General features: G+C 34.3%; 4 protein-coding genes across 6 annotated transcripts; 2 read left to right on the top strand and 2 right to left on the bottom strand.

The window, feature by feature from the left end:
• Nucleotides 1-116: 116 nt before the first annotated feature.
• Nucleotides 117-1,053, bottom strand: LOC119075549. The gene is made up of 2 exons (XM_037182016.1): nt 803-1,053; nt 117-701 (listed from the first exon to the last, which is right to left on the bottom strand). The coding sequence occupies exons 1-2, from the start codon at nt 908-910 to the stop codon at nt 117-119; spliced, it is 693 nt and encodes a 230-aa protein (XP_037037911.1). The 5' UTR covers nt 911-1,053.
• A 1,634-nt stretch (nt 1,054-2,687) lies between these two features.
• LOC119075551 (hippocampus abundant transcript 1 protein-like) lies at nt 2,688-11,844 on the top strand. Of its 3 annotated transcripts, none has more exons than XM_037182020.1 (13): nt 2,688-3,298; nt 5,691-5,786; nt 5,847-6,037; nt 6,275-6,393; nt 6,891-6,913; nt 6,979-7,170; nt 7,241-7,449; nt 7,532-7,618; nt 7,690-7,706; nt 7,937-8,017; nt 8,088-8,153; nt 8,218-8,454; nt 9,666-11,844. In XM_037182020.1, the coding sequence occupies exons 1-13, from the start codon at nt 2,987-2,989 to the stop codon at nt 9,707-9,709; spliced, it is 1,674 nt and encodes a 557-aa protein (XP_037037915.1). In that variant the 5' UTR covers nt 2,688-2,986; the 3' UTR covers nt 9,710-11,844. The 3 variants fall into 3 exon arrangements, with proteins under 3 accessions (XP_037037915.1, XP_037037914.1, XP_037037913.1); XM_037182019.1 differs by having other exon boundaries at nt 8,218-8,439; nt 9,685-11,844; XM_037182018.1 differs by having other exon boundaries at nt 2,692-3,298; nt 9,685-11,844.
• Nucleotides 11,845-15,902: 4,058 nt separating this feature from the next.
• On the bottom strand, nt 15,903-18,959 carry LOC119075552 (juvenile hormone epoxide hydrolase 2-like). Its single transcript, XM_037182021.1, has 3 exons — nt 18,809-18,959; nt 16,426-17,381; nt 15,903-16,371 (listed from the first exon to the last, which is right to left on the bottom strand). The coding sequence occupies exons 2-3, from the start codon at nt 17,372-17,374 to the stop codon at nt 15,935-15,937; spliced, it is 1,386 nt and encodes a 461-aa protein (XP_037037916.1). The 5' UTR covers nt 17,375-17,381; nt 18,809-18,959; the 3' UTR covers nt 15,903-15,934.
• A 1,219-nt stretch (nt 18,960-20,178) lies between these two features.
• On the top strand, nt 20,179-21,508 carry LOC119075550 (L-serine dehydratase/L-threonine deaminase-like). Its single transcript, XM_037182017.1, has 6 exons — nt 20,179-20,427; nt 20,499-20,666; nt 20,753-20,853; nt 20,913-21,040; nt 21,098-21,322; nt 21,387-21,508. Exons 1-6 carry the CDS (start codon nt 20,278-20,280, stop codon nt 21,506-21,508), a joined length of 894 nt encoding a protein of 297 aa, XP_037037912.1. The 5' UTR covers nt 20,179-20,277.
• The last annotated feature ends 438 nt before the right edge of the window (nt 21,509-21,946 follow it).

Raw genomic sequence — 21,946 nt, forward strand, 5'->3', positions numbered from 1 at the left:
CACCAAAAAGGTTGCATTCTTATCGTCGGATTGAAATACGGTCGCATCGAATTGTTTTGATTGCGTCAATACGTTTTGTACTTCCAACTTTTGGCATCTTGTCATTCGTGCATTGGTCAATAGTGACGGAAAGCAATTGAGAACTTCTGTCTGAGTGTGTCCTGTATCCAGCAGCTGCGAATTTTCCATGGCGAAGTTGTATCATTGAAAGCGGTCGCTAATGTATTGAAAGCCGACTGAAAATCGGCCGAATCAAAAATAATTTGTGTGCAAAATGACGATGATTCTGCGACGGAACAGTCGACATCAGCTTGAGATTCAACTTTGAACACCGACAGTAGAACGTCTTTCAAATATGCTCTCTTTTCGTCGAAAATAATGGTAATCTTGTTGGATGCAACTGTAGCATAATGAATGGATACAAGTGTCTCAAACAGTGACTTATTACTTGTAGCAGAGATAACTACAATCTCCCGTTTGACCGGATTTACGTCAATGAACGAATCGTTCTTGGTACTAGCCTTTATAAAATCAACAGCAAGATTTATCTGTTTCGATGTGTTCTGTACATCTTCGCCATTGAACATTTGTTCATTTCTCTGTATTTGTTCACTGAGCGTAACAATCGTTGATGCTAGGTCTTTGGTCGGATTGGCCGAATTGAGTGTAACAGCTGTACCTTTAGCAGGAGTAGCCTCGTGCTAAAATAATACAAAAACATTTGTTATGGTTTCAGTGTTTTCATTCATGTTCCACGCAAAATGATAATGGAATATTGATTTTCCTTAAATCTAACACACACCAACGCTTTTCCATCGGTAAACATTTCGTGTTCAATGTTGTTGATGGCTTGGTCCCACTGTACTTGATTATTTAGTTTAAATAGCCGTGGCAAAACTGCAGCACACATTACTTACAAACGGTACACTTTAGAAATTTTACCAAAAATTAACTGAAACCCAAATGGCAACTAAAAACTGTATTATAAAAGATAGATTGAAAAACCGGTGTTATCGCTTGTTGGACGTTCGTTCGTTTGCGTCTGTTTGTGTGTGTGTTTCAGTTTCGGAATCATATTCCTCGCATTTCATTTCACACAAATGTTGAACTGAGAATGTAATTTCGAACTCTATCTCTTTCGTGCCATTGAATATTTTGCCGTATGTCGCATTGAATTTCTTTAATGGCTGTCTGCAGAGAGAGCATATAATACACGATTTTGAATTGATGTACATTGATATTGTTGTTCGATAAATTTATTGTTTTACCGCATGTAATTGGATTTATGCTAATATCTTAAAGAATTGGAATTTATTTCAACAATAGACTTCCGTGCCCACAAAATTTGACTATCATGATGATAGCCGAACATCGGAGGTTATCATAATACATGGGTTAAAGTTGACCATCATTACTATCATTATTTACATTTACTTGTTCATTCAAGAAAACTAATATGTGGCCGCCGGTCGGGCTCTCACTATCTCAATTTTTATAACAAATACGACGTAGTGCATTGTTTGCGAAAAGGATCCATTAAAAAGTATAAATTCTATCTGGTAATTACAACTGAACAAAGAATAGCAATTCAAGCATTACAGCATAATCTTTCATGTCAATCTCATTTGCAGCTGGCATGCAAAAATTGTAGCACGTAATTTCATGGAAATTATATTTATTATTGGCTTGTGTGCAAGTACTTTTTTTTTTGTCCTACTCAGTTTTATGCAGAGAACTACTCGACCGAAAGAATAAATTTCCAAGCAAGGACGTAAGAAAAACAAATTACAGAAATACATTCGCACATAGAGTGAACACTCACTTAATATGATTTGGATTCCTTCGTTGGAAGCGTCGGCTATCTCTAGAAGTCGTTGTGTGGGCACCACATATACCGTTTGAGATTGATGAATCTGATTCTCCTAATACAGAATTCCAGAATCTGAAGCGAGTTTCCATTTATTCAACTGTTAAAATAAATCGCTTACAAACGAAGTCTTACAAATACAGTAGAATGAAGCCTCCATCGTCAGCAGTGCGATAAATATTTCGTTCCAGAATACATAGAAACAATCGATATAAAATGTGACAAAACCATACGATATAGGTCAGATGTATAACCACATACTTGGTATGGATGGGATATATCTAAAATTAAACGATAGTTGTATGCTTCTCTGATTTATAAATTACATTGACCTTGCTCAAAATTACCAACCGATTGAATTCGATTGAAAAGTATACAAAAGTGTGAACTTGATTTCGTGAACAACTTTTTTTGAATTGGGCAAACCATAGAGTTACACAATCGAGAGGTGACATGGTGGCGCTGATGGACACCCAAAAATTTCTTGGGCAACCATACATGTTTAAAAATGACAGCGTCACCACAGCATCTTTCGAGTTGAACCTTGTAGGTCAAACGTCATGTTTCCTCAATAATCCAAATGTCTGACCACCTCGACACAACATCGTTGATTTCGACTTTTCTAACATAAAACAAAAATTGTGTACGTTGTACACTATAAATTTATGATTTTTCACGAAAAGCACGAGTCAATGTTCGAGCTCAACATGCCATTGAATCTATTTTTCACAGCACACCTAACTCAAACAAAAAAACGTCTTTCGTATAGGAATCGTTTTCATTTTATGTAAACAAATTGTTTTTCCATTCGTTTATGAGCGCTGATTTGAAGAATACGTATTTATATGCTGGTTGAATGGGTTGCGTGATAAATTACAGGAATATTTTTCTTATCATTTACAATTATTGTAGTGCCTAACTTTTGTGATATCGGCTCGGTTTAATTTGGATAACGCAACTCAACATCAAATTCGGCGGTGGTCATAAAATCAATTGTGAACTAAAATAAATGTGATTCGGTACAGCAAGCAATTCAGTTAGTCAGTAATGTAATGGAAGACTGTGTTAATAAGTTAAAACGATGTGGTACATAAGAGTTTAAATTAAATTAAATTAAAAATGGCAGAAAATGTAACGCAGCAGACGCGATTCACGGAAAATGAAGTAAAAATTCGATCAAACGGCGGTTTCAGTGCGAAAGGAAGTAGTTTAAGTTATGGTGATTTGGGACATGTCGGTAGCCATGTGGAACAGTATACTCATTCAAAATCATCTGGGCAACTTAGCGGTGTCCAAAACCAAAATGAAAATTCGAATCAGCTAGCTACTGAAAAACAGTCAGCTACAACAACGTCAAATTCAGCAATTCCTCAGATAAAAAATTCTAATTTGCTGTTGACGTTCATGTATCGTGTCTTCGATCACTGCAAGGTTATTACTTATATTAATCAATTTAAAACATTTAAATTCTTCCACTTTCTACAATTCTTTTGGTTTCATTTTCTGTATAAAATTATGTTGAAAAATTACGCGGACAAGACAATAAAAATTTATGTACATCTTTCGACGAACTAGCGCTTAACGTACTTTTTTAAAACGTTTATTAACTCTATGACATCATTATAAGCTTATGTACTATTTATATGTATGGACTATGTATGTACTATATTTATCGATTTTATGTTTTGTGTTTTTTGTTATGCCATTGTACCCATGTGTCTTTTTGGTTTATTATTATTTAATGTAAATTCGTTAACATATTGGTCGAAAAAATTGTCGCTTTTCTTTCAACAGATATTCACGCTCACGTACATTGACGTGGTTAGTTAAGACTTATTGGTAAAAATTAGATAAATTCTACTAATCAGACTGATTTCACACGACATATAGCTAAGTGTAATTCATTATACAGTCGTAATTACTCGTTAATTTATGCCAATTGATGTAAATTGAAGTCTGCTAATTCTCTAGAAATACGTCGTTTTACTTTTCCTTTCACAGTTGTTTTGATGAATGTTTCTCGTTTTCGAATTAAATTCTCTCTACATCTCTGTACCTCGAAACTGAATTTTTGTGTTATTTTTGTCGTATTTTGATTCTGTTTACGAAAATAATATCGAGAAAAACATCTATCTTCTAGCTTATTATGATAAATTAATATCAAAAATAAATTACAGTTTGACGCAAATGAGGATAATCCATTCTCAAATTAATTGCGTCGGCAAGAGCGACCTGCCCTGATAGTGAAAGCTTTTAGGAAATTGTATTACCAATAGAACTATCTGCCATGATCATTATTAGATGCGACATTATCTCAAATCCCTCTCACAAAATATTCTGTTTTCAACACTCCATACATTTTCTCATATCCGAATAACAACTTAATGTTTTCCACACATTCTGCTAATCATTGCCGACTCAATTTCGCCCGCGGCGCTTCATAAGAACAGTTTTCGGATTAAGTAGTCTAATTTAACTACTGGAATGTTTATGTTGCGACGACTTTAGTCATCGTTTGATGTCTTCTCTAATACGTGTACAATGATGCTATTATACGTATAATTCGATGAGAACTGTGTGTACATGTTTTTGAAATAAACAATCGTGCTGTCCCTTACGTTCGCACATAAAATATGAAACAAATCAATTCGGTGAGGTAAGAACAAACATAAATATATAATTAACGTATTAATTATAGTTGTTTGTATAAATAGTTGGCATAGAAAACAATATTGCCTGATATCAAAGCAGCGCAGCATGTACAATACGCTACCGAATGAATTAATTTTTAAATATGTTTTATCGGCATTACGTGGAGCTATTTTCTGGTGCCATTTCCTCTTGTACATACTTGAGGCATTTATATACCTAATCAATGTGTGGTATTATACCTCTGCAATGGCATACGAAATTAAGAAATAGAAAGAAGAAAAAAACAGGTGACCACCTTGCATTTGGCAAGAGTATTATAATGTCTATTTTCAAGGTTTTTTTCTTTGACATATTTAAAGGCGGTAAAAGTTCTAGCTCTTCAGATGCATAATATGAATTGGAATCAAATCATTTCATCGAATTCTCTGTGTTTAATTTAAAAAAAGAAAGAAAAGAAAACGAGAAGAGAAGAATCAACATAGATTGCTACGGGATATTGTTGTGGTAGCTATCATCACCAACATGCAAATATTTCCATCATCATTTTGTTCCACATTCTCAACACAAATTACACAGATGACCTATTTGTGAATGAATTCATCGTTGTGTATTAGCGAGTCGATGTGAAAAATGAACTTAAAACAAATTTAGCATTCGCTAAATCCGTTTATATACATTGTACGTACATGTGCACATGTGAAGCTCAACAATTTTTTTTCCTTCTGAATGAAGTCATTCCACACAAAAATAATTTGTCTTTTCTTTTAGGTGACAATATGCCACCACATAGCACATGGCTATAACCACGTAAAATCACATTTCGTTTATTATTAGATAAAGAAATTCAATAAAGCACAGAACATATGTTCTTTTTACGATATTTTGAAATGACGGAATAATGAAAGAACTGACATGTTCTTACGATTTGCTATCTAAAGTAATTAAACATTTTTTCGACGAAATATGACTTTTAGACCGAACAGTCTACAGGGTTTTTTATGTCTAGAAGTTTGTATATTGCCACTTTTCTGCAATCGTTTTATTCTTTAAAAATATGTATGAGGTAAAGGTCCTACAACAAAAGTTTTGTCTAACAGAGTAAAAATGCCTTCTACGAAACTATCCACATTTCAATATTTCCTCTTTTAATTTATTAATTTGTTTGTTTCAGAGTTCCGGAATAGGAGAGCCTAGTGTTTATCATGCTTTAGTCGTAATATTTTTAGAATTTTTCGCTTGGGGTCTGCTTACGATGCCCATCATCTCAGTAAGTACACGTCAGGTATATCATGATAGAGGTGAATATTGAAACGATTCACACTTGCAGGTTCTTAACAACACATTTCCACATCACACATTTCTGATGAATGGTCTCGTCATGGGTATCAAAGGAATTTTATCGTTTCTAAGCGCTCCCCTGATTGGTGCTCTGTCAGATCTATGGGGACGAAAATTCTTTTTGTTAATAACAGTGTTTTTTACCTGTGCACCAATACCTCTCATGGCGATAAATACATGGTAAGTTCAATGACACTACTCTGCTCTACTACTATTTCTAGTACTAGTTCAATTAAATCGCCCTATTGCTGTTCCAATCGATAATCGATACGATTCAAAAATGTTTCCTATTTTCATACAATAGGTTTGATTTAAGCAGCTCAAAATTTTATTATTATTATTGAAAACTTTAATATTGACAAGGTTTTGTACACTTAAAACGAAATCAATTTACAAAAAATTTGCAAACATTTTTAGGTGGTTTTTCGCAACGATCTCAATCAGTGGAGTATTCGCTGTAACGTTTTCCGTAGTATTTGCTTATGTAGCTGATGTGACGACAACTGAGGATAGATCCAAAGCATATGGATTGGTTGGTAAGTATTACGATGCCGAATTATTCAATATTGGTTGTTTGTATCAGATTTTTACTGCTATCGGAGTTTCATAATTCTCTTGGATATTCTACAGACTTGTATAGTCTGTAAAGCTCTCCGAATTTTCAAGAGCCAATTTACGTAGACTTAGTATTCTCTTTCAAAATTAAATTCTTGAGACCACAGCGCTTCTTGAGAGACACATACTAATATTAGACACAGACTGGAATAGACAGTTTTCGATGCAAGTAAGAAAGCGTGGTTGTTTTCTGACTAGATGTGAGACTAGTTTGAAGTCATGTCAATAACGAAAATCTCCGTTAAGGGTACTAAACCCGATTATTATATTCATTGATCAACACTACTTTGATCCGATAATAATAAGAATCAAAGGCTCTTGTGTGTTTACCGATTCATAGCACTCCTATTGCGATAATAAAATATCACATAAGATGTGCGCTTTCCCACTTTGCTAATTTCTGTTTAATCTTTTTCAGGTTCAACGTTTGCTGCCAGTCTGGTAAGTTTCCATTCAAAATAAAATGTGGAATGTGATTAACAAATAAAATTTCTCTTTTACCGTAGGTAATATCACCGGCATTAGGTGCATATTTACGTGAAGTATACGGCGATACTGTAATAGTAGCCTTAGCAACCGCTATAGCTGTACTGGATGTTTTCTTCATCTTAGTTGCTGTGCCGGAAAGCTTACCAGAAAAAGTGCGACCCAGTTCATGGGGAGCGCCGATCAGTTGGGAACAAGCTGATCCATTTTCGGTACAACATTATTACGATCTACGGCCCATGTGATTGGTTGTTACACAATTTTTTCTTGTTTCATTTTTAGGCACTAAGAAAAGCTGGACTAGATCACACAATTCTAATGCAATGTGTGACCGTATTTTTGTCGTATTTGCCTGAGGCAGGTCAATATTCCTGTATATTTGTGTATTTAAAGCTGAAAATGGGTTTTAGTTCCATCGAGGTGTCAATTTTTATAGCAGTGATTGGAATATTATCAATTCTGGCGCAATTAATTTTAGGATTTTTGATGAGGTAAACAGTGACTCTATTTGGATGCCCAGCCCATGTCCTGTACACGAATAATGTTAAAACTATTTTTTTAAAACAATTGCAGAGTGTTTGGAGCTAAGCGTACAATAATATTAGGTTTAGTATTTGAAACAATGCAGCTGCTCTGGTACGGGTTTGGTAGTCAGATGTGGTAAGTTAACGATTTTGTTTTAATTTTCCGAATCCGTCTAATCTCTTTTCCAATTTTTTTTTTTGTTTCAGGATGATGTGGGCTGCAGGTAATATCATAGTTATAAGTAGTGAAATAGTTCAGAGAAAGTTAGAAAATTGTACAAATTACTACTTGTGGAAGTAAATGGAGAAACGATTTGAATTGACTTGGTGGAAAGGTGAAAATTTATTTTCGAAATAAGAAAGAGCGGAAAAGATCAACCCATCCAAAAATTTTTTAATTTTTTTGACTTATTTCCAGTGCAAAAGATTGATAACATTCGGTTTTTTATTGTAGGTATATTAGCATCACTAGGTTCAATAACTTATCCAGCAATAAGCGCTTTTGTTTCAATACACTCACACGCTGATACTCAAGGTAATCTAAACCACTACTCAAATGAACTTTTTTGGATCAAAACCTTCACATTTCCCATTTACCTTCGTAGGTGTTGTTCAGGGTATGGTCACTGGCATGCGTGGACTGTGCAACGGACTAGGCCCAGCTATGTTTGGTAGAGAATCACTTGACATTCTAACTGATTCAATCAAATTAATTGCGCATTTTTTGTCTTGCAGGTGTTATCTTTTATTTGTTCCATGTCGATTTAAATGACAAACAAGCCGAAATCAATCACATCGACGATACAATAAAAAATGAAACAATTAATTCAATGGAACAGTACACGGCATTGGCACCAGGTCCTCCATTTGTATTTGGAGCGTTCATGGTTGTTATCGCTATATTGGTCGCTGTTTTCATTCCAGAAGAGCCATCCGATCCAATACGACGACCATCGGGTGAGAAGAAGAAAAGTAGTTATCCAAGTTTTATTTTTTTTTTGTTTATGTTTTCTGTTTGGTGATTGTTGGGGAAAATTCGATTCGAGGTGACTGCCAGCGAACGTTCCAGCTCATTGTTTTATGAGTTACTGTTCTCATCATCACAAAATTCATTTTCATGTTCATTCCGAGGGCGCCCGTACATCTCAGTCCTATAGAAAACTACGATTGTGAAACCTGTCCCCTACTGTTACACTATCTAGGATGAAAAATTTTGGTTCTTATTCTGATCCATTTGGTTTTGAGAGCTAGCCGTAACGAGTGATTGACGTAAGAACAATGGAAGCTTCACTTGATAAGTGAAATTTGAAAACTAATTTTGTATTGAGAAGGTCTGTCGTGCCGGACAGGTTAAAGATTTGTGAACTCGACCAGTGAGACATGACAGACAATTGAACAAAGAGTTTATTTTTGGATGTTATTCTTCCACAAATACCTTTTCATTGCCAAAAGTTGCCTATCGTTAGGGCCCTTTAATCGCTCAAAAATAGAAGTGGAAGGACAATAGTTACTTACATATATGGGGTGTGTCCACAACAAATGGGTATACAACTTTTCATGCTGAGGGCCTAAATTACGAAAAAAATTCGGAAATTTATGCCGAAGACATGAAACTATTTTTCATGAGCACGTTGTGTTTTGCCTTATTTTCTCCCCTCAATGGGCCATGGAGAAATTTCGTCTTTTGACGACAGGTCAAATGACATTTCTAGTGAGAAAAGTGCAGCACTTTCTCTCCAGCGGTGATAAAATAGAACTTTTCTCACTCGAACTGTCACATTGTTTATGTTTTCGAAAATAGCATGGTGAATCGATGTTTTCGTTTCTTGGAGAAAAACGGCAAAACACAACATGCGCACATGAAAAACGTTGTGAAATTGCGGCGCTTCGTTCTGGCCTCAAACATCGCTTTTATAAGAATTTCTTACTTTCTTACAACCATTTCACTACAGGTAGTGTAGCAACCTATGTTTCATAATCGTGTTCTTATAAGAGACTGAAAAGCACGTGGACTCTTGGCATCTTATTGGCATAATTGTAATTGTAATTTGTTCTATTCTATTCGTCCGACTAAATACACTTACCCTCATTACGTTATCACATCAATTCTAATATTTTTTGACTAATAATATGTGCTCGTCCGAACATTTACCGTAACCGATATTACCGACCATTAAAATTAGGAAAACATTCCATTTCCAGGGGCTTCATTGGACATACATTATGAAATCGAACGGGGTCGAAAAGTAGCCGGCCCACTGTCACCGCTTATGCAGCAAGACTCTGCGCAACTGTAGTTTTCACTTCAGCACGTGCATAGCCATGTAATTAAGAAAATCTATCACATTTTTAAAATTATAGTGTATGGGTAAGGCAAGTTAATTAAAAAAAAACAATGAAACTTAATAAACAAACAAAAAAATTAAAAGAATTTATTAGGCAAACACACACACACCCAATAAAGTATATAAGTTAAAAAATAACGAAAAAGATTTCAATAAAAAAATTAATAATTTATTGCCACGTAGCTGACGACATTTTAATGCATTGTCGGTCAATCTATTTTCCATAATTTTTCTATTGATTTCGTTTATGAAAAAAAAATAGAATTTTCTTCACATAAAATTAAGTTTAAAAATGGAAACCTCTGATTCGAAAAGTTAAATTTTTCTTCTGCTTTTGGACATACATCTACCTTACATTACACCTTTGCATTAAATGTAGCCGTGTTATTGAATATTAATGTCGTCGTCGTGGAAGTACGACCTCATAGTGGACTAATTGCAGTTGTGCACGATCTTAGGGTTAAAGTTTTGTGAAAAATGTTCGCTCGCAGTTTACTGTAATAGTGAAAATATTGACCATCAAAGACCGGGTTCTTCGTTCAATGAAATGTTTGTTGATGAAATGATGCATTGTTCACAGGGAATATGTTTAAAGAAATAATTTCATTACAATTAGAGGCAGTGAAATTTCAGCATGAATTTGCTTCAGCTGTTTTTCAGCTGATGTACACAAACAATAAAAACTGTTTATACGGTTTTACGATTACGATTACGATTATTAAGCGTGTAGCCGCTTCAACCAAATGTGGATCGTGTGGATCACCTGCAAAACAGCTGATGCAAATCCTTGCTGAAATTGACTGCCTCTGACTGTAACTTCTAACAAAAATGATTTTCCAAATTCCTAAAAATTTCGTGGAAATTTATGGAAATTCAAAAAATTATTTTTTCAATAAAATTGGTTCTGTTCTGCTTTTAGCATAGCAATAAGTAACTGACCTGTCTGTTTTCACTTTTAGAGCCACCGTTTCGTTTAATTGTGAAACTTTAGCTTAAGATTAGGGGTACCGCAGTTAATCATTACCGACTAAAGTCGTAAAACCTTTTTTTTTCAATTTGTAGTTTTGATTTTCAACGTTTTTTGACTGCCAACCACATACCTCATTTAGTATCTTCAATATTTAAGGACATTGGTTTTGTATTGTATCATCTGTTATAGACAGAACAGAAAAAAGTAAACGATGACCTACGGTCTTATTATTACTCAATCGTATGCTGAAACGAATGAAGTATAGAAGAACATTCGGCGATACTTTAAACAAAACAAATGTTAGATTTTCATAATTATACCGCGATACGCCTTTTCTAACAGATTAACTCAAAGTCACGCAAATCGAGTTGTTATACGTGGGTGCGATAATTATTTCACTAAATCAAAGCAATACGATTAAATTTAACTACTTGTGACGAGTGGAGTGCTTCGAATTGTTGTTTCTCGATAATCGTGGCACACACGATCCATATAAAATGTATTAGCAAAAATAGAAACAGTGTTTGTCGAAAACGCTGTATTGTATTCGATAAAGATTCTTCCTAGTCATTAATAATTCAATAATCCCGAAAGTTTAACAAACACAGAGAAAACTGTGCTTTCGCATGTGTATACAACTGCCAATTAATTGCACGTTAAATAATTAATATGAATTTTCAACGGAAGACAGGCTATAATGAAGAAAAAAACATTTTTACTGCATCCATCGCATCTCTGACAAGTATTTTCAATTTTTGATTCCTTTTTGCAGTTTTGCATCTTTATTGCCAGATGTTTAATTCCGAAAATAGTCCGGAGCCGTTTTAGGAAGATAAGCATGATTAATTAAAAACAAATTATTTGATGAAAAAAATTGAGGTCCTTGTGTTATGGTGTATATGCTACGGGCCAAACTAAAATCGTATCAATGACTTGACAATATTTTAGGTTCTGTGAAACCCCAACCATTTGGTTCAATCTCAACTGAGAAATGTTTTTCTTTTAACTTTTTCGATCGTTGCTCAAAGGAAGTCTCTTTAATTTCCTACAAATAAAAATCTTCTGTCTTAACCCAAATAACATAAGGACTTTAGTAGACCAAAAAAAAGTAAAAAAATGGAGAGCTGTAATTGGAGGTTTTGAGTATTTCTTTAGTTTAATAATTCAGATGTGAATAAGTCGATTGATTTCTTTAGATTTTTTTTTTACAATTTTAATTTAATTAATGAAAGTCTTAAGAGCTTTAATATTAGAGAAAGCATTAAAATAATGTTCGTAATATTAACAAAAACAAAGGGTTGATTGTTGCAACTTATATTTTAGTCACTTAATTTGAGTTTAAAAAACAAAAACAAAAAAGAGTTCAATGTGAGTGGAAAAGGACGAGACGAATTTAAATTGTTTTTATTTTACTTCCAACACTAGAAATGATCAGACGATGTGCTGTTTTTGTTTGTTTATACCATTGAGTAGAAGAAACGAACAATACAATGATTACATTTTTGATTGATATTTAGGTGTATAAATATGTTATTGACACTTTCAGTTGCCACTACTTCCACCGTTAAATAACACTTTCTGATTGAAAGCGAAAATTAACAAATTTCTTTAATTTTCTTTTTATTTTGATGGGATTTGGTTTTTTCAACAATAAACTTCCTTGGTCTATTCTTCATCCTGTAATCAATTGCTTTTCGTTTTACTTATGTGAAACTGACAAATTCCAAAGTTTTCTCATTGATATTGGAACTTTCAATTCAACTACACTTCAGTGAATACTACTTAGAGTTTTTTTTTGTTGTAAAAATCAAGAAAATTCAAAAAATTGGAGAGAATCCACAAAAAATTGAGAAATTTAGGATCGAATTTCTTGATTTTCTCACTTTTTTTGTATTTTCTCGATCTATGGAAATTTTATGTAACTCGAGAAAATTCAAGAAACCAATTTCTCAAAAAGAGGCCTTGCTACGTTTACTGATCGAAATTCCAGTCTAACCTAAATGATCCATAAACGTCTAATATCAATCATCGACATCATAACGCTGATAATAATATTCAAATTAGATAGAGTGTCATAGGGGGTCAAATTACAGTTTCTTCTTTGCATTCATAAATTGTCGTTACGACTGAACTGTAATTTGCTTCTCTCCAAAAGAAATAATGTCTTTTAACTCTTTTAACCCAAAAAATCAATTAATGTTATTGATCAATTAACAGAAGACCTCCATCTTCCCATCTAATTCCCAACAAAATAATAAAAAATTAATTTGTTTTTTTTTTCGCTGAATTTTAATTGTTATTGAGACAGGTTCCTTTAAAATAGAAAATAGTTAATATAAAACAGCACTAGTTGAACGATCGTCAAACGGAGATAAATAGAAAAATAATTTAAATTTAAATAAATTTTGTAAATATTGAAATATGGAAGGGAATTCTTGTGATGAAATGAAAAGTAATTATGGTAATGTACATACACATAAAATAATAAATTTATTTTTACAGAAAATGAGAAGTAACAATATGTAGGAGTAAGGAAACACATTAAAGAAAAATTATTAATGAAAGTTGAAAGAGAAATGTGAAAGAACTAAAAAGGATCGAGTGAAAGTTATTGTTATTTTAATTGAACTAAAACGGGATTTTTTTTTGTTTTATTGTTATTAAGTCAATTAAAAAAAAGAAGACGAAAATAATCTACTTATATTTGTCAACCACACACCGTGTCACCACCTTTTCACTTATAAAAAATTGTTTTCTTTTTCGTTAAATAAGAATCAATCAAAAATGCTTTTCAAAAATTTATTCGACGAAGAATGTAAAACGTTGTAACTGCATAAGGCATAATATTGATGAAGTTTATTTATTTTATAGTGTTATTGTGATTTGTATTGTACAAAGATGAATAATGAAATGAAAACAAATACAAACACTCTGATTTCACTTGTTTCTATTTTGTAATTACAAGTGGAAGAGTACATGGGATACGTGTACGCTACATTAGGGGTGAGAATTTCGTTATATGCTCCAGAAAAAATATGTTTTTATCAAATTTGTTCTGTGTTGGGTGGATATACCATTCCTCGGACATGCATAAGTCGTCAAACAATATGGCAAACACATATAGTTTCATATAGTCCGAGGACTGATACCCAAGACCATTTCTCAGGTTTAATTTGCATCTTAAATACGAAGACGAGACATTTCTACCATGTGATTATCGTCTCGAAAAAAAGACGAAAATATGCAGTTCTGGCGAGGGGTGACTCACTTCTAGATTAAATGGATTTAATGGATTAAATGGATTAAATGGATTTAATGGATTAAATGGAATAAAAATTGGATTAAATGGATTAAATAGGAAAAAAGTTCATTTTACCAAATACTGTAAAAGTCTTAAAAATTGTTGATTTTGATCGAACCACGTACTACAACTTATACTACAATGTTAAAAAGCGAAAAAATCCACTTTTAGGAGTTTTTTGTGTAAAGAGGATTAAATGGATTAAATGGATTAAATAAATTTAATACCATTTTTAACAAAAAAAATATTCCTATACCTACGAGTACTTAAACGAGCTGGGGATCGTGCAAATCTAATTTTCGCAATTACTTTACAAATTTTTCAGGTGGGTAGCCTATTAGGCTACTAGCCTAATTATTTCGGTAAAACTAATTTTTTTTTTGGATTAAATGGATTTAATGGATTAAATGGAAGTGCGTCACCCCTCGAGTTCTGGGGTATTATATCGCTCCGATGTAATATTTTCGATCGTAAAGACGATTATTATCACCCAGAACACGAGAATATCGCCTAGAAGGCGATAATATCACTCAGAAGATGATAATATTGTCCGGAAAATTGTGTGTGATAGCGTCACTCTGAGTGATTATCGTGTTCTAAGCGATATTGAACGCTTTTTCGATCAATAATATCCAATGAAAGTAAATGGTTAGGTATGGCCAAACGTTCAAATTTGTTCTAGCCGGAGCACATACGGATTTGCATGGCGCCACCTCAAACGAACTCATTTCTAGTGGAAATTTGCACTAGAAATGAGTTCGTTTGAGGTGGCGCCATGTAAATACGTATGTGCTCCGACTTGTATGGACTGGCCATACCTACTTATGTACTTTCATTGATAATATCAACTCTGAGCAATGATATTTCCCAGAACTGTAAGTGTTCTTTGTCTTCTGGACGATATTATCGTTCGAGACGATAATGCCACGGTATAAATGTCCCCTCACTATAAATACAAGTGTTAAACCACTAGATAGTATTAATATCTAATCAGTTCGTGATTTGTAGAAACCAAGAGCTTTATATTATTAGTTCGAGTCACTAGTCCGTGGATACATCCACCCTAAGTAAATCTTCGAGTAGATGAACTTACTCTCAAACTTGCCCATCAATGGTACATTCATCGTCTACATACATATTTGATGTAAATGGAAATCTGAGACTAGTAGCAATTAGCAATCAAGGAAAGTACTTTGGTGTTTTTGTTGCTTTTCAGGCGCACAAGAACTGGTAGAAGTTCACATTTTGGACCATTTTTTTAACTGCTCATATCTCAGTGACACTGAGTCAATGTAGATGAAAGTTCAACGCAATAAGATTACCGAAAGAACTTGCTATTACCTTTCTAAGACATCCTGCACGACCATGTAGAGCTCGTATCGGGAAATAACTCCATAGGAAAATTGCATATTTTCGCTCTTTGATCGACTGTGGTTTTGGCTTCTACGGACCAATAACTACCTAACCTACAAATAAGTCCACTGGAAAATGCGCCCGACTTCGATAGGTTCACAAAAGAGTCATCCGGAGGCTTCCAGTTTTCTAAAGATTAAGATAGGCATATTGAATCCGGAATCATCACAACATCATGTTTAATCTCTGGAACGACTCAATTATCAATAATTCATAATGTCGTACGAACGCTACGTGAGTCGTTCGTATACGATATATGAATTATTGATAATTGAGTCGTTCCAGAGATTTAACATGATGTTGTGATGATTCCGGATATACTCTTCTTCGAGCAGATATGGTAAACAGATATGGTAATGGTAAACAGTCAGCCAATTGAAAACGAGCGGTCACTTTATCGATCACAATAACTATATCAAACATTTATTTCTCAACTTTTTTAACAAATTCCACAAAATCTTTATACAATACACTAGGTAGTTCAAGGGCAGCAAAATGACCCCCATCTTTGTAGTAATTACTTTGGATCAAATTTGTGAATTTGTCCTGCAAAACCCAATCTATTTCATGAGCAAGATCATTCTTAAATCGAGCACACGCAGTCGGTACATTGGTTTGAATGCGATCTAATTTATGTTCTTGTTGTTTCAATGAGAATGCTTCAGAATACAATCGACACGACGTCGTAATGGATGCACTCAAGTAATATATCATGATGTTGTCCAAATACGCATCGAATAGATCCTTTCGCAGATCCAGGCCGCCATGAGCTGATGAACGATGTTGAGGGAAAGTCCAAGTTGCAAACTTTTCCAGAATGTAAGCCGCCAAACCAACAGGATTGTTGGAGAGAGCCATTCCTAGAACATGCAAATTTTAATCGTCTAAAATCTCAGAGACATATCAATTCTTACCAATAGTGTCAGGTTTGGTTGCTTGAATATGCATGTATCCAGACTCCAGAATGATATTTGAAAACTTCTCTCCGTATGGGTAGTGGAAGTCTTCATACTCTTTCTCCACAAAGAATGACGGAAATGTGGCTGCAATTGTCGTTTTCAACATGCCAGCTGCCGAACTGAGTATAAAGCACATATTGCTGTGATATCCGATAACATTCTGTGGAAATAAGGTTGAGATGGAAGATCCTAACGCTGAGCCCCAATCACCGCCTTGAATGTAAAATTTGTCGTATCCCAAACGAATCATAAGATTCCGCAAAACTACCGACATTTCAAACACGCCGAAGCCAGTCTTTGAAGAACCTTGTGAAAATCCATAACCAGGTAGACTAGGAACGATTATGTCGAATTCAACATTCAAATCGGAGCGTTGGCTCTTGAGCAATCCGATGAAATCATAAAATTCTCTGACTGATCCGGGCCAACCATGAAGCAGCAGCAAGGGAACGACTTTCTTATTGGCAGCATTTTTGTTCGGCTTGACGTGGATGTAGTGAATCTTCAATCCTTGTATCTGCGTAGTGTATTGCTCAAACGAATTTAGGAATGGTTCCCTCTCAGACTTCCATCGAGGTAGATAGTTACTTTGCCAGTAGTCTAAAAATTCAGAAAATCTTTTCGAATTGACGCCATAGTCGAAACCAACTCCTTCCAGTGGCGGTGGCAGTACAGCGTTTTTAATTCGATCGCTGATTTCATTTATAACTTTATCTGGATAGTCGATTTTGAATGGCTTGATGGATTTATCTTCTTTGTATGACTCCTTTTTGCCAGGACCCCAGTACGCATTAGCATCGAATTTTGGAATGGGTAACGGTGATGATATACTTTTGTATTTCATGTATCCTACGCCGACGGCTATGGCAAAAACCACCAGGGTAATTTGAGTGCACAACTTCATTTTTAACCTGAAACGAAAATAAAATTATTTGTTTCTGTGAATATGAATAAAGAGCCCAAGTAAAAATTATTCTAGATTTTGCAGTTAGACGTCTCGGTAGGAGTGCTATTTGAGCAGATAAATGTACCTCAAACCTATTTACTTCGCAAAATTTGATCTAAGAATTGGGTAACTGTTGAACACAAAACGATAGATTTTTCATTTAATTCGATCCCGAGCTACTGTTCTAAAATTAGATCGTCCACAAATTAACTTTCTGTTTGCCAGCTGAGAAATTAAATTGACTTAATTTTAAAATTACGTAATAAGCATTCGAATTCAATCATTGCTCCGATTTTCTATTAGTACCAGTTACGGGCATACTTTATTTCTGTTCCGAGCCCTTGTTTTGTCTCTCTCACATACATAGTTGTACTATTCGCTTTTGTCTTTCAGGAGCTACATAACTAGAGAGGGCTCTAAACAGATGCCGTTACCCTATATATAACAATACACCGACCGGCAAAGTATAACTTATTCAAAATGAGTTTTTTTTTATCGAACAAAAGAGCACAGAACTGAGCATTAGTCAATTGAATAGTAGTTTATGAAGAAGAGCCAAAGATTTAGTTTTATTTGCGATGACTGTGTGGAGTCGAAACGTGCAAACGTTAGTTATATCGTCGTTCATGATATCGTTTCGTTAAGATAATAATCTTCTTATCGTTCATATATGTGATGGACTACCTAAAATCTTTTTAGTCAGATAATTCCCATGTTACTGAGGATCAACTGAAATTATTTTCGACAAGTATATACCTTTACGGTTCATTTTTATCGGCCAACAAATGCCACATTGAATAAAAGTGATAAAGATTTAATGTTGCAAATGGTATAATCGTCGTAATTTTTCATTTTTTTTTATTCTAGTCACAATGACTTGAAGAATTTAACTGTTATGAAATCATGTACATACTTTCGATAACCACAACGATAGGAATATGGTACATAAATATGACAACAAAAAACAGCATTATCACCACTGTAATTGAATAATAATCTTGGGGAACAGAATTATTGTTATTTACATATACTAGAAGTTGATGCAACATATAATAATACAGCCATAGAATTCAACCATTCGCCATGGTGTTACCATCAACTGTACACGATATACATAATATTTAACATATGCCACTAACCAAAACTTTGTTATAAAGCATAAATTGAAAAGGTTTACTGTATATATATCTGGAAACTACAACGTAATGCTGTGGGTCAACTCTTTTGACATTTGGTATAATTAATTCTAACAGTTCGGTGTATAACCAAAACTTTATAATTTGAATAAATGTTCGTTACCACTTCAATTATTTATGCACAAACTTTCTTAATTAATTTTTTTTAAAAATAAAATTCAGTAACTCATCCATTTTGTCCAAAGTAAATATTTACCTTAAATCGCCGAGTTGTTTTCCGTTGAGAGACTTCTGTACGACTAGATTAGATTAATTGCTGAGCGACCTTCATACCGGTCTTGCAATTTTTATATTTCTATAACTTTTTTTATCGGAAATTTGACTGTATATATTTGTGTTTTACTGTGTATCTCTCGCAATCTCGCTATGTATGCGTTGTTATGAAAATAAAAATAGTTGAGGTATTCTACGTTGGATGAGATGCGAAAAATTAGAATAACTACTTGAAACCAGAAACAGATGAAATATAAGTATCAAAAAACAATTATTTGGTTGAAATATTACAAAAACCCTTAAATGGTGAAGTTGACGCAAGTCATTGTGTTTTTACTTACTGATGCGCATTTTGAGTCCGGTTTCAAAAATTTCACCGAAGAAAATTTTCGTGTAATTACATACCTCACTTTCGGCTCGGATATACAAACTCTACATTTGTCAAAAAAAAAAACACTTTCCGAACCGCGTTGCTTAAAATACAGTCGTTAGTTTGGTCCCACATGTAATGAACTATTTCCGCCAAATTCAATGTCTACTATTCCTCCAAAAATCATTATGGTGAAACTCGGTGGTTGTTTCGGGCCGAAAGCGTACAATTTTAGAAAATATATTTTCAGTTTGAAAATTTAAAAATTCCGTTTAGATTGCACCGAAAATACTTTATTTGACGGCTATACAGTCAGAGGCAGTTAAATTTCAATATGAATTTGCTTCAGATGTTGTTTTGTTGATCCACGCTCGCAACTAGTTTATACCTATTTATACGGTTGAAGCTGCTCCACGCACGAGCGTGGTTGTGGTAAAACCGTACAAAGACGTATAAACAGTTTTGATTGTGTGGATCAGCTGAAAACCACCTGAAGCAGAATCATGCTAAAATTTCACTGCCTCTAACTGTAGTCTCTTTTGAATCGAGACTTGATAATAACTTGTCAAAGACGGCCGAAACTATCGTCATAAAATATAGTATTTTCGGTGCAGATTAAACGGAATTTTTAAATTTACAAACTAAAATCCATTTTCAATTAGTATCCAAAAATGTGTTTGACAACCCAACCGTGTCGCCGTGTTTTGGATCCTAATGACTAGATCATGTATCTACATCATTATTACAGAAATGCGGATGGCATCGTTGTTCATTGGGAGGTTATTACGTATTATTAACACATTCTCTACTGGTGGAGAACATCGTATATGTCATGGTTCTATTTCTGTGCAATCTCAAATAACTTCATAATATAATATCGCTGCGATATAAATATATCTTTCGTACAATATCACCGCTCTATTGTGTGATAAGCATGGTATATTTGGAGCTTATCAATATTTTTAAATACTATTGAGATTTCACCACTCGCATCAGTTGACTTTGGAAGTACAAGCAAAGCGAACAGAGTAAAAAATTTATTCCCAAATTTTGTTCACGAAAATCTATTTAACATTCACATTATGCAAAACCAAGTGCTGAGTATCGAAAGTCCATTACAGCATAGTATACCATTATCGAAATGTATTTCGCATGATGTGTTCCTCAAATTGGAAAACGTGCAGCCGACAAACTCCTTTAAAATAAGAGGAATGACGCGGATGTGCTCCAAGGTGAGATAAGTATTTTAGGTAATTCAATGTGACGAATTGTTTCTAAAGCAAATGTCTAAAATTATCTGAAGAGGAGAGATGCCGGATACAAAAAATTTATATCATTTTCGGGCGGCAACGCTGGTATTTCGCTGGCATACGTGGCCTCACAAATGAATATTCCCTGTCATATTATTGTACCTTCGTTTGTCTCTGAAAGAATTACGAATAGAATGAAGTCATTGGGAGCCGTTGTTGAAGTAAGTTCAACGCCAAATTTTAAAGAAACTATAAAACGGTAGACTTTGTATTCACTCATCGCTTTCAACTAAATTCAAATACATAGACAGCACCGGATAGCAGACAAGCACAACTTGAAGCAATTAGATTGGCCGATTCGAGTCCCGAATATTCTTTAATTCATCCGTATGACGATGAAGACCTGTGGTAAGTCTTTGATATAGGGAAAGATTTTTGTTTATCAAAAACTATCGTAAATGTATTAGGGATGGGTATTCGACAATAATTGACGAGATCAAAAAACAGCTCAATGGTAAAATTCCATCTTGCCTACTCCTTTCGGTAGGAGGTGGAGGAATGCTACTCGGCTTCATGACTGGATTAAAGAGACATGGTAAATGAAAGAAAATATGAGAATTGGGCGAAATTTAGTAATTAAAATCTGATCAAGGATGGGAAGATATTCCAATCATAGCTGTCGAAACTTTCGGAGCTCACTGTCTGAATAAATCAATAATAGCTGGGAAAAGCGTTGACAATGTGATGACAAGCATAGCAAAGACACTTGGCGCTCCATCTGTAGCACCTAAAGTATTGGAAAATCTACCCAATTTTCGTGTAATATCCGAAGTTCAACCAGACTCGGCAGCAATTGAGGCGTGCTTAAAGTTTTCAGGTAAAGATTTTTAAGTGTTATCGAAAATACATTCAATAATTCGGTAATATAACCCTCAATACAGATGATCATGCATTTTGCGTAGAGCCATCTTGTGGGGTTACTCTCTCTGTTATCTATGAAGGACTTCTGCCTGGAATAATGGAGAGAACGGATTTGAACTGCTTCCAGATAGACCAGTGGTAGTATTAGTTTGTGGTGGGCAGGATGCGAGTGTAAAAATTTTGAAAGAATATGCAGAGAAATTAAACGTTCCAATTCAGTAACTGCTACAGTCATTTTCTTTGTTATTTACGACAACGTTGACTTGTTATTTTGGGAGTTAGCGTTACCCTAACTTACCAGTTTTTTTTTACTGTTTTACGACGAGGATTTGATTTAGTGAGAAAGTTCGTGATACGGAGACAAGAGAAATTCCCTTTGTTGTTATACATTTTTGCTATTATCCGGCGCCCTATGTTTTCTATTTATGCGATGAAAATATGTCGTTGAAAAAGTAACTCTAATTTTGCATAATTATTTCTGTGATAAGAAATGAAATTTAAATCTGCTTTAGGATTTAGATAGAATAGAAACTCGCGTAAATGAATTATAGCGAGCGAACTCTTCTTTGGAATAATGTAA

Source organism: Bradysia coprophila, unplaced genomic scaffold (genome assembly GCF_014529535.1).
Source record: "Bradysia coprophila strain Holo2 unplaced genomic scaffold, BU_Bcop_v1 contig_23, whole genome shotgun sequence".
Classification (NCBI taxonomy): Eukaryota; Metazoa; Arthropoda; class Insecta; order Diptera; family Sciaridae; genus Bradysia; species Bradysia coprophila.